Source organism: Diadema antillarum, unplaced genomic scaffold (genome assembly GCF_040938485.1).
Source record: "Diadema antillarum isolate AM-2024a unplaced genomic scaffold, OU_Dant_1.0 scf00000147, whole genome shotgun sequence".
In the NCBI taxonomy this organism is placed as follows: Eukaryota; Metazoa; Echinodermata; class Echinoidea; order Diadematoida; family Diadematidae; genus Diadema; species Diadema antillarum.
Genome location: NW_027271036.1, coordinates 473,734 through 486,342, shown reverse-complemented (window position 1 = coordinate 486,342; position 12,609 = coordinate 473,734). Strand labels below are relative to the sequence as shown.

Below are 12,609 nucleotides of genomic sequence, written 5' to 3'. Positions count from 1 at the left end.
GGCCGCCGCCGCCGCTGCCGCTGTACGCCGCATCGCCGCACACGTTTTGTGTCATGTTGATGCTTTGGGGATGAGACGCTATCCTGAGACGAAGAGCCTGTTACTGGGACCAAAAGACATCCTTGTCAGTAACCGTGTTTAGTTGCTGGCCGTTAAAAAAACTCCGACGTTCTGATATCTTATATTTAAAGCATCAAAGTGGTATTCTTTGACTTTCCGACAGTGATCAGCATCAGTTTCCAGTTCTCCGAGCTCTAAAAGAGAAACCGATTCTAATTGTTCAGTCCCATTTAATGCTTTTTGTGAAAGTTATAGTTTATGGCACACCTGTGATGGGTGATTTCGACTGTACCTGTGTGGCATGGTGGGTAGTTCAATAGAACCTTTCTGCAAGTTGTAAAACAGTTCATGTATGTTTCTTTTCCTACAGCGTAGTAATGTAGCATTTCATTCACCCAATCCCATTATAAGTTCCTTTTGCATACTCGTGAAATAGAAACTAGGCCCATGCCATGCACCATCACTGCTGCGTGTCCGTACTAACTTACTAGACTAGCTAGTCCTACTACTACTACGGAACTTGGCGCTTCGCACACATCAACTTGGAGTCTCCCGTTTGCTAGGGTTTCAGGCGGGAGGAAAAACAGATCAGAAGGTGCTTTGGGTTGGAGTCTCTGGAATATATGAATAATTCATATTCACCTTCGTCGGGAGGCGGTAGGGAAAAAAACCCAGGTTTCAAAAGGCCTCGTTGCTGCGCCATTCACCCGTTTCTCGCAGTTCTCGGTGTGGCGAGTTAGTCTCAATCTTCAGCCACGAGGCCTTGTCAAAAGGCTACATTTACGCGAGATTGATACAGCGGTAGGGCCGATTTCCACAGCATAGCATCTTTCGTCCTCCCTTGTCTGGTATCAGGGTAGCGGTAGTAGGATGGGCAAGCCTGGGCTGGGGTAACTCACACCTACCTGTGCATAAATCTATTGAATGTGATCAGTTTTGCTTCGTGTTTTTGATTTTGACTTAACAGTTGACAACTGCCAAAAACAATGATTTATCACTTGGTCTGCAGTCTGCACACTGTGGTTCACTTTTCTCCGCTCTGATAGTAAAGGCAGAAGTTACAAAGATGGTAATCACTGTGCAGCTATTGAAAAGTTACGTCGCAATGAGGTATTTTGATACACTCAAGCAGCGCACACACAGAAACAATTGCTAGACTGAAGGTGACACACACGCCATGCTCACTACAAATCACTTTGAAGTAGTGCGGCGATGGACAGTATTTGCAGTCAGACATGCAAATTTTTGCTGTAGACACTGCTTAATGGCACTCTATGGATTGTAATGCCAAATTAAAGTCTTAATAGGGATCAATTTCATGTAAGTAAAACATGAAATTTGAGGTAAAAAGTATGAATTTTTAGCATTTTGTAGCTGTTATGAAAGGTGTCTCAATGAAAGTGTATGTGTCTTTATCAGACTAGCCTCCGGCAAGCTTTGTATTTGTTGAGGCCAAAATATGCATAGTATTTGAATATACATTGCTGAAACGAGTCTATTCAATACAGTGTGTGAAAGTGACACAAATTCTTAAGTGCAATTTTTTTGTGAATATTTCCCAAATGAGATGCATCAAACCCCACTTCTTTTGTTTCATTGGTTGTCATCAACAATAGTCTTCCAACATGAGCAGAGGTTATTGGGGAGAGATGCCATCTTCAATGACTGCAGCAGGTACCGCATCAGCAGGTGTGGACATAGATGCTATGGCAACAAAGTCACCAAGCATTCAGGTCACTGCCCCTCACTTACACCAGCCTTCAGCTCAGCAGAAACCTCAAGTTCTCTTGTAAGTATACAACGTAGCTCCCATATGATGGTCAGATGTTCTGCTTATTTCCATTGGATTAGATGCTTAGATGCTTAGATGACGTCCGCTTTGTTCAATTGGCAGATGAGAGAACAGTAAAACTCTTGTTAGCTTTTTTTGGTGATTGGACAATGCCAATATAAACCAAAAATCTTATCTGAAATCAATCAAAATTCATGTGAAAGGCGAAAATTCTTTTGAAATTAGCATATGACCACTGCATAGGTTTCTTGACACATTTTAGCTGCAGGGCTATTTGACTCTCAAAGGCCATTTTCCTTTTTCCTCTTTCCTGTGGGAATCAGATAATCTTCAAGACCTGATGAGAGGTATTGTGTTTTATTTGGTAAGACATTTTGATTCCACTGCTGGCAGCAGCAGCAGAAGAACTCTTTATAGGCAAGACACTGTATTGTCCTTGGCTAGTTGTTCTGAGGAGGGGGATACATGGTGTTGGTCCAGGCATTGCCTGCTTGTGAATTGAATTCTTTACAAGGATTTAAATTGATCTTAACTGCAGTGATTACAATTTGAATTTCTCTTCAAGTGAGGATCTACATTTGTCAGGGTAAAAAACAAACAAACAAACAAAAATTTTCAATATTTCACGCTGAATTGGGGATTTGATAAGAATTTGGGTCTTGCTTGCAATCACATTTGTATGTGTGTGTGTTTTCTGTGTCAACTTTATCCTGTCTGCAGACTTCAGCCCGAGTTATGTCGACCAGACCGGACCAGCCTTCACACCATTGATCTGCTGAAACACTGTAGACAGATCAGAGGGAAAATGAGCACCTTCCAGAATCAGCATGAAAGCACTGTGAGTTTTCAGACAAATGATCACCATACTACATAAGGAGCACTTGCATCAATTAAAAGTATATATTTATATATATGCTCTATAATATATAATCTATTTCCTTCTTACACAATTTCTTTTGTGCTCATCCTTTGATCCTCTCTGGTCAAACAACTAACAGATAGATTATGACCATCAGTGATAAAGCATTGGTGCATTCAATATTTGAAACGCTAGTACTACAGATTTTCAAATTAATCCACACAAAACATACAGAGATGCTAAGGTCAGAGAGCAGCTAGGTGTAATATGGCTTATCAGGCGTGTCAGAGGAAGTGAAGTGACCGAGCTAGTGAAGGGTGTGGGAGAGGGATATTTGCCCTCCCACAGAAAGGAGCTCTATCTTTTTTAAGCTGTTGTTATCTGGTACATACTAAATAATAAGTTTGGCTTGTTCCTATTAAAAAAGATATTGTCTCAAATGGATTGTTCCATTTTGGTAAGTCTTGAGAATTGTCATGGCTTGGATGAAATAGATTGAATATGAGTGCGAAAACCTTATGTAAAACAAATGTCCTGACGTGCAAGTTTGCAGTCTCTGGTGTGTGGAGTGTACAGATAAATGAAGCAGTGAGTCAGCGTCTCCCTAATGACATCTTACTCATCTTCAACTTGTACATAATTATTAGATGGAGGTAGCACATTGTAGATTGTCATGAATACTATCATTATCACTGTTTAATGATTACTATTACTTTAAGTATTAGATATTATTTTGTCAGATTTACTTCATTTGTGATTGCTTTGGATCTTCTCTCTTGGTCTTGAATACAGAAATCCGACGATGGGTTCTCCCGCCCTCGATTGCCACCCCTCCTGGCCCAGCCTCAGATTGTGAAAGATGAGAAGATGGCATCGTCCATTCCCGTCATCACAGGGATTAGGCAGAGACCAGGGTATGTCATGATAGAATTAGAGGTAATATCACAGAAATTTTGACTCTTTCATATATACTGGCCAAGAAGATTTCAATGTGTTTAATCTGCTCAGTTTACCAAAATAGTAGCTGGTAGGTTGACGTCTTTCTCTTCATAATGTCAATCTCAAGCTTTGATATTATAGTAATGCTGATATATTACTGATACTTTTATGTATTTAATTGTCAAATAGTGAAACTTGATGGTTTTCAGTTGTATTTCTTATTCTGCTTTAACCACTGTTTGCTCTTTTTCACATTTTAAAGACATTATGCTTATACTTCATGCGGCAATGAATTGAAATTATCTACCAAATGAAAGATCACTCTGTGTCAGAATTTGACAGTGATGTATTAGAGCTGAAATATTCCTTACTCAGACCTACCAAACTGTCTCATGTAATAGGCATGAGACTTTTGCCTCACAACAAAAAAGAATAAAAACCCAAAACATAGATTTCCAACCACCATAAAAGTCACATTTTTTGAGACAAAATCTTTTTTATCAGAATAAGACAAAATATTATATTTGGTATGTACCAGACCGCACATTTTACAGCTAAAATAAGCTCTTCAACGTAACCCCCTCCCGCATCCTGCCCTTGTTCAGTCACTTCATTTTCGTGGATGGCGCTGACGTGCCAAAACATCTCATGCCCAGCTGCTCTCTGATTTTCTTGGCATCTCTGCTTACCTTTTCCCATTTCTCTGATATGTGTCATCTGCCAGACAGATTCGATACAATGTCATAATTCATATCGTATGTATACTGTAAAACACGATATATTCATGGCACGAAAATTTCGCGAATTGGAGCTGACGACCTTTCTCACGGCATGAAATTTTGTCGTGAATTACCACTGGCGTCCATTGCATATTGTGTAGGCAAGAACTTTTGCGTGCATTTTAATTTCGTGAATGTTGCTGCTCGCGAAATTCGCGAAATTAAAATGCTCGTGAATATTCCTCGTTTTACAGTATGTTGCATTTCCATGCATCATGTGATTTTGTATGAAAAAAATAGTTGAAAGGTCTTAGCAGATCATTCTCTCATACGCCCATTCCACAGAGATTTTTTCTCATCGGTCACTCATCAGAAGCTAAGTTTATTGCTTCCAGCCACCCACTGAAGTGTACTGGATCACAGTCCGATGAATCGGACTTGTGTTGGTCGACTATCAAGTCAGTGTCAGACATGTTGGGCTGTGATCCGATGAGGCAAGATCATCAGATGAGGATCACGCGCAACTTGTCTGACACTCACCTGATACTCGATCCAATACACTTCAATAGGTGGCCAGAAGCAACAATCTTTGCTTCTGATGAGTGACCAATGAGAAAAAATCTCTGTGGAATGGGGGTATTAACAACCATTTAAAGTGGAGTCACTGCTTGAGATTTTGCATCCTACTCTTTGAATCTCTGACTCTTTGATATTTGTGTCATCATAACAGGTGTCCAAGGTTACAGCTGAGAGATGGAAGCGTAGAAATTGATTCCAGTGTTGCTAGGCAACTCACCCGCCGAGCAGCAGCCACTATTTGTGCTCACAGTGGTTATGACAGTAAGTGGATCAGCTGATAAATGCGCACCATCAAACTTCTACAATATGCTGTAAAAGTGGACAAGTAAAAGTTGAAAAGTGGAAACGAAACTAGTGCGAAAATAAAAACATCCAAATCTTTTGCTTGTTTTATCATTACTATCTTATATTTTGATTTCCCTTAATGAAAATCATTCGAAATTTGTCTTACTCCACCGAGCGTGAAAAATTACTTTGAATGAAAATTTTCACTTTTACAGTATTTGATTGCAGGTATTACCAAGAATAGTGCATATGTATCAAACAAAGCTTGCTTGAATGTTGATTGCAATAATTGTCCTCTTGCTGTGGGTAACGGTATGCATTTGAAATCTCTAGTTTTTATATATTATTATTAATGGTATCTTTATTCAACAAATCATTGATCGCAGCCTGAGGCTGAATTACAAATGATTTTACAAAAGTGAGGATATACATATTACATAAATATACAAATGTAAAATTACAAAATCAAAATGACACGCAGGCTCACACAAAACAAGAACAATTCGAACAAGAAAGAAACTCTCAGACACTGCATACACAAGAAATAATGAAAATTTGAATTGACATGGATCATTGACCCTAAAGTTTCCAAGATAGTTTGATATCTTTATGATTTCCTTTGACATTTGTGCAATATGCTCGGACAATCCTCTAAATGAAGACGGTGAGCTGGTAATGCCTACTAGTAACAAAGACAGCAACCTATGTCAAGGTACTGTTAACGTAGTTAATGAGGTCCCCAGTTTGAGTATATTGGCAGCAGAATTACTGATAATGCACTTAAGGCTAGGTGTGTTACCCCCTCTGCTGAGTTATTCTAAGGGGGCTTGGGCAGTCAGTTCCATGTTTGCTCGCCTGTTAACATTTAATTCTCTCATGACTGCTGCTTTCAACTACCGTTTCATATCTCACAGTGCTTTGAATAAATTTTCCTGTGAAAATGACAGGGATAGTTTCTTCCTCAGAATTTTTAAGTACAGTAAATGGATCAAAATCAAATTCCAAAGTGCTGATCCCAATGTCGGTTCATCCCAAATAGCGAGCCAAGAATCCTCGTTGGAAACCCTGACAGACGTTCTGCAGGAATTTCTCGCAAACACGTGCAAGCTGCTGCGAGTGGCCGTTGACCGGGAGGCCCACACTGGTCAGACTGGATTTCAGGTATTTCTCCCACGTCATCTGTTAAGCCACTGCTTACCAGCTGATATCAGACTCTGCATTTCCGGCAGAATCCTCCGTGAGACTGTCCAAACTTGGTTTTCAGAGGATTAACTTGCATAGTAGCTGGAGTGATGAATCTGTAATGTGATGTTACTGACAGAGAATGAATATAGTGCAAACTCTTCATCTTCTTCATCTGCAAAATAGGTCCAATGCGAATCTTTAGAACAAAAATCTGAATTCTTAGTTGTCAGTGGATAATTATGATGAGCTGCCATTATCAATGCAGCAGTTACAAAATCAGTAACACTGCAGTGTATCATATGAAATGGTTAAGGAACTTGTAGAGTTAAAAACATCATCTCAAATATTTTATCATCTTCGAAGTTCACGGGATCAAACATTATTGAAATATCCATCGGGGAAACCAAAAGTTACTCTTGGTGACAGGGCATTTTTATACGCTGTACCAAAATTATGGAATAATCTCCCTTTGTTTGTAAGACAAGCAGTTACAATCAATGAGTTTAAGGCCAGGTTAAAAAGTCATCTTTTGAAGTAATGTATTTTCTGTTTGAATTTCCTGTATGCGTGTCATTTTGTAATGCGCAGTAGAGTATATTATTATAGTGGCTGCGCAATATAAATGTCCTTTATTATTATCATTATTATTAAAGAATGTAGCCATTCACAATTGCCAAAATGAGTTACGTGTGCTTTTTGAGTTTTTTTTTTTTTTCTAACATGCGCAGGAGTGCAGTAAGTGCGCAATAATAAAGCATTACAGCACATCATGTTATCTCTTGTGTACGCAGCCATTCACACAGTTGACTGCTCAGTGGATCGAAAAGTACATGTGTAGACCCTTTGTATTGCAATACAAAGTTTTACTAGCGGACATAGACCGCTTTTATAAAACAAATAATGAACATGTTTAAGTTTGAGATGTCAGTGGAGATGCAGCACACTCTTGGGTATTCACAGTGTCGTGCAGCATGCACTCGCCTGTACCTGATGCATGTTGTACCTTTTGTAATACCCTCAAGTGCACTACATATCCAATAATGCACTCTCACCTGTGCATTGGTATACTGCAAAACATGATATATTTGCGGCATGAAATTTTTGCGAATTGGAGCTGACGGCTTTTTTTGCGACATGAAATTTTCACGAATTGCCACTGGCATTCCAGTGCATATAGTGTAGACAAGAACTTTCACGTGCATTTAATTTCGCGAATCTTGGCACTCGCGAAATTCACAAAATTAAAATGCATGCGAACATTCCTTGTTTTACAGTGTACAATCACATTATACGTCCGAGATGGATACTGCCAGACTGTTAATGTGCAAAAGATCGCAACTGTGTAATTGAATCATTTGCTTTCATGACCTGTTTTTCCAGGATCCCCTCACGCAGGTCTTCTATGAAATCGGCGTTGGGAGCAGGGAAACCCTCTTCAATTTTTGGAAGACGCGGATAAGGGACTACCACGACCGTGTCACAAAGCGGACAGAAGAACTGAGAGAAAAATATGAAGAAATGCAGGTGAGTCAGAGTAAGGTTGTGAAGATACAGATATATCCTAAATAAATGAGACTTATTATCATTACCACCACCAAGGAGGTTATGTTTTTGCCAGCCTTGGTTTGTTTGTTTGTTTGTTTGTTACTTTGTCTGTCTTTTTGCAGAATAATTCAAAAAGTCATGAATGGATTTTGATGAAATTAAAATGAAATGAAAATGTAGTAATGACACAAGGAATAGATGATTAAATTTTGGTAGTGATCCAAATTGTCGTCTGGATCCAAGAACTGTTTTCTTCAATTTTTGAATGATTTTTTATCATTGGCAAATGGGTCCTATACCAGGGAATCCAAGCTGCATATATTTAAGGTGCACGCTCAAAGTACAGCAGGAAGCTGAGGTGGAGACACTAGAAAGGATTCTTTATCACTTGCAAATAAGGCCACTTTTAGTGTATCAATTATGTGGAAATGAGCTGCTTAATGGAGGTCTGTGCTCTCCGAGTGCTTTTCTAATTGATGTTTTTGTAACCATCATCTTATGCTGTGTTTGAGAGACAGAGGCAAAGTCCATCACGATATTATGATGCTTTGTACGAAAACAGCAAAATCAGACAATTATGTAATTGAGAATTTGGGGAAAAAAAATTATGACTTGTAAAAGTTTAGAGAGCAGCACAAATTGGCAACTCACTTTGATATAAGTGTTGAGCAGCTCTTCATTTGTTTTGTACACAAAAATTTGCTAATTTTCATTTTCCTGTTAAGACATTTGGACACAGGCAGAACTTATCTGCTGAGGAGGACATGCAAAAATGTAAAAAAGAAACAAAAAAAAAAAACCCAAGAACACACCCCATACACATCATTCAAAAATCATATTTCATTTTTTTCAAAATGTAGAGTGAAAACAAAGAACAAAATCTAGTCAAGTAATAGCCTTTCTTACTAACTAGAAATAGTTGTGGATTTGTCGTCTATCATCAATAAAGCATTGGTTGAGACCTTTCCGTATGTCAATAGAATTAGCACTTCATACATAACTTTTTTCTTGCAAATGCTATGCAGCAAAATCATATGTGGGTGATGTTGTATATCTCTTTTTTTTCCCTTTCAGAACCCAAATTATCAAATGCATGCACATGATGAGAAGTCACCAAGGTTAGTATATCTTAGAGAGATTTTTATCTTTATTGTCATAATAATAGTAATAATAATAATAATAATAATAATAATAATAATAATAATAATAATAATACTAACAATAATAACAATTGTCATTGTTAGTATTATTATTATTGTATTTATTATTATTATTATTATTATTATTATTATTATTATTATTATTATTATTATTATTATTATTATCATTATTGTTGTTGTTGTCGTTGTTGTTGTTGTTGTCGTCGTCGTCATGATCATCATCATTATAATTATGTCATTTTCACCTCAGGATAGTATTTGATGCTTTTGCAGTAGAATATCAGAATGCAGTAGAGTAGTAGTTATCTAAGAATGTCTATGAAGAGTAAAGTAAAAATGTGCTCCAGTTCTACCAAGTTGTTACAGGGCATGACTGTAGATATCTGGGAAATGTAAGCATGCTAATTGCAGTATTCTTTTTTAGAGTCATTACACCACAGCAGTTGTACTTTACCAGAGTTGTACTTATTTTGTTCTTAATTCTTTGATTGTACATTGATTCTATACACTGTTGATCCTTATGTTATGAGTCAGTATATTTTCTTTCGAACTTATTTATCCACACACACACACAAACACACACATACATTCTGTATTGTTTATAACTTCAGTTTTTGGTCAAGTCCTGTAGATGAATGATAATTTCAGTAGCAGTACAGCAGTAAATCCTGCTATGGCTTGGTGTGTGTCAAAGAGATATACTTCCAGTGCTGTAGTGTGTTCATAAATACAGCTAAATCACCAATAACTTACCTGGAGCCATCTACTTTTGTTGACAACTTTTACCTGCACTGACCCTTTTGAATTAGCAAGAGGTATGATATTTACAAACCTTAATTTGATATCAGTATATCATTGTGTCTTTTCTCTGTAATAGCATGTAGGATTTTGACTTTCCTGTTCATTCTAGTGCAAGCATTCCATGATTGGTGGACCGGGATTGCTGATGCCTGTTTGCCATTTTCTTGTGTTGTTCTTCTCTGATTCGCCAGGGTTAAGGAGGAATCACTGTCAGACGCATCTTTCTATGACCCTCAGTCCCACTCACAGGATGAGGTGTTGGAGAACCAGAGTGAGACATCCTCTTCCGAGGTGCCTTCTAATCAGCCGCTCTCCTTCCACAGCCTTGGTAACATGGAGCTGGACGATGCCACCGCGGCCGTGCCGGGCTCGGCGATCGGAGGTGGTGGGGAGAGCGTCGAGGTGGCGGAGGAGGAGGAGGAGGAGGAAGGGGGCAACTGGTATGGTGTGAAGGAGGAGGATGCTGGGGAGGCGGTTGGTAGCACCGGTATCAAGAGGGAGGTGATAAGTGGTGATGAGTCCTCTCAGGATGTGGTAGGTCCTCACCTTATAATATAATTAACACAAAAGTTTAGCTTACTGTAAAAGTGGAAATTTTTTGCACATGACACTTACACAAAAATGAAACCTTATGAATTTTTTACATGTTGTATTTATGGGTAATTCTCTTTCATGTTTTGATCATACAGAGTTAAATTGTGTGACATGAAACTAGCGCAATAATAAAATCATGAATTTTTTGCTTGTTTTGATATGATACTATTCTATGTTTTGGTTTTTCAGAATTAAACACATGCTAAATTCATCTTACTGTATACGCTGAATATTTTGCGAGGTCTTTATTTCATTAGGGGGAAAATGAGCAAAGAAAATGGGATTCCATCGGGATTCGAACCTGAGACCTCTGGAACGCGAATTTCGTGAGTCAGGTGCTATTCGCGAAATTAGAAACACATGAAAATAATTACTCTGATCCTGATGAATGTGACGCACATGTATTCATTTTTCCGTTTAGTACAGTACTCCACGGTCGCGAATTCAACCACTCACGAAATTGTCGCGAAGTCCCGATTCACGAAAATTTGGACTCCCTAAATATATGGCGTATACAGTACTTGACTGAGCGTGAAAAATAATGCGTGCAAAATTTCCACTATTACAATATACAGTTGGATCTCATAACAAATCCAGATATCGCAGGATACGTGATATAGAAAGGTACTTTTGCAGGTCCCGTTTCTTATATTTTCTTTTGCTTATATCCCTGATTTAACGAGATGCCGATATAATGATAAAATTTCTGTGGTTACAAGCAGCTTGCTATAAAGGAGGTCCACCTGTAATAGGGTAAAAGCACTTCAGTGACCTTTTCATCTAATGAATTTGTGTCTTGCATTCAACAATATACTTGTTGTTTTTTTTTACTGTTGTTGCTATTTTTCTTTTAAATGCATCACAGAAAGCAGAGGAAACAATAATTCAAGGTTCTCCATCACTCGGAGGTCAAATACCAAGCCACAACCTAAATACAGATTCCACCTCACCTACAGACAAGAAGATCCAACTCCAGATGCCTCCGAGAAAAAAGTAAGTCTTCCTTTTAAAGGACATGTTCACCTTTATAGACCTGTGGATTGAATGAATGCAACAGTATTAGTAGAACACATCAGCAAGAGTTTGAGAAAAATTGGACAATCCATTTAAAAGTTATGAATTTTTGAAGTTTCTGCTTAGTCACTGCTGGATGAGAAGACTACTACAGCTTGTGATGTCACATGTGTACAACGATATAAAGAAAATATGAAGAAAATTGGATGTATTCTTACTTTTCTCGCACAATAAAAGAACACATGACTTGCCTCTTTAAGAAGGCAGGGGGAATATTATTACCTTAACATACGTCAGTGACGAGTTGAGGAAGTGTACACTTTTTTTCAAAAAGTTTAATTTTGTGAAATTCTCTTTATCTTTTCCTTTAATATAGCGTTGTACGCATATGACATCATACACTGTAGGAGTCTTCTCATCCAGCAATGACTGTGCAGATACTTCAAAAATTCAAAACTTTTGAACGGATTGTCTGATTTCCCCCAAACTTTCACTGATGTGTTCTACTAATATTGCTGCATTCACTCAATCCACATGGATACGAAGGTGGATTTGTCCTTTAATGTGCATGAACTTTTACATCTGACATCACTGAACATGATATGTGACACTCACCAAGCACAGAGAGTACCTAAAACTGTTGATTGGTATCATCTTTATAGGATGATAAATATGGTCTTTTTTTCATGAGCAAATCTCAAACAAAGCGAGTATTCAAATTCTCTTTTTCTTTCCTCCCATGAATGTGTTAGGGGTTCTTTGAAGTGCTCTTTTCCAGCAAAGTCTTCCAATGTTCTGTAGATTTTCATTGACCCTTTCTCCTTTCATGTGTTCCACCATACAAGGAAATCTACTCTTATGTGTTGCAATCTTCCAATCATCGCAGACTTTGGGATCAGAAAATTTTGTGATAGCAAACTTGCTGTGTGCTTTGCAAGATGTGGAATATTAGTGAAAGCTTCTATCCAACTTGTGTGAACATAGCTGTATTGTCTCTTTGTCCACACAGGAAGAAGAAATGATCACCATACAGGACGATGGTGATGATTCCGATCATCAGTCCAGAGCGCACTTCAG

At 38.2% G+C, this 12,609-nt stretch overlaps 1 protein-coding gene across 1 annotated transcript; it reads left to right on the top strand.

Annotated features, from left to right (window-relative positions):
* The first annotated feature begins 1,676 nt into the window (after positions 1 to 1,676).
* LOC139721693 (STAGA complex 65 subunit gamma-like) lies at positions 1,677 to 12,609 on the top strand. Its single transcript, XM_071633023.1, has 10 exons — positions 1,677 to 1,849; positions 2,573 to 2,690; positions 3,504 to 3,625; positions 5,100 to 5,209; positions 6,273 to 6,394; positions 7,799 to 7,942; positions 9,038 to 9,081; positions 10,116 to 10,458; positions 11,384 to 11,511; positions 12,542 to 12,609. Exons 1-10 carry the CDS (start codon positions 1,686 to 1,688, stop codon positions 12,552 to 12,554), a joined length of 1,308 nt encoding a protein of 435 aa, XP_071489124.1. The 5' UTR covers positions 1,677 to 1,685; the 3' UTR covers positions 12,555 to 12,609.

What these genes read in the sequence shown, in the direction of transcription:
- LOC139721693 (XM_071633023.1), top strand. Translation starts at nt 1,686, where the DNA reads ATGAGCAGAGGTTATTGGGGAGAGATGCCATCTTCAATGACTGCAGCA. An exon ending in CAGAAACCTCAAGTTCTCTT is followed by an intron (nt 1,850 to 2,572) that starts GTAAGTATACAA and finishes TCCTGTCTGCAG; the next exon opens with ACTTCAGCCCGAGTTATGTC. An exon ending in CTGGTCAGACTGGATTTCAG is followed by an intron (nt 6,395 to 7,798) that starts GTATTTCTCCCA and finishes CTGTTTTTCCAG; the next exon opens with GATCCCCTCACGCAGGTCTT.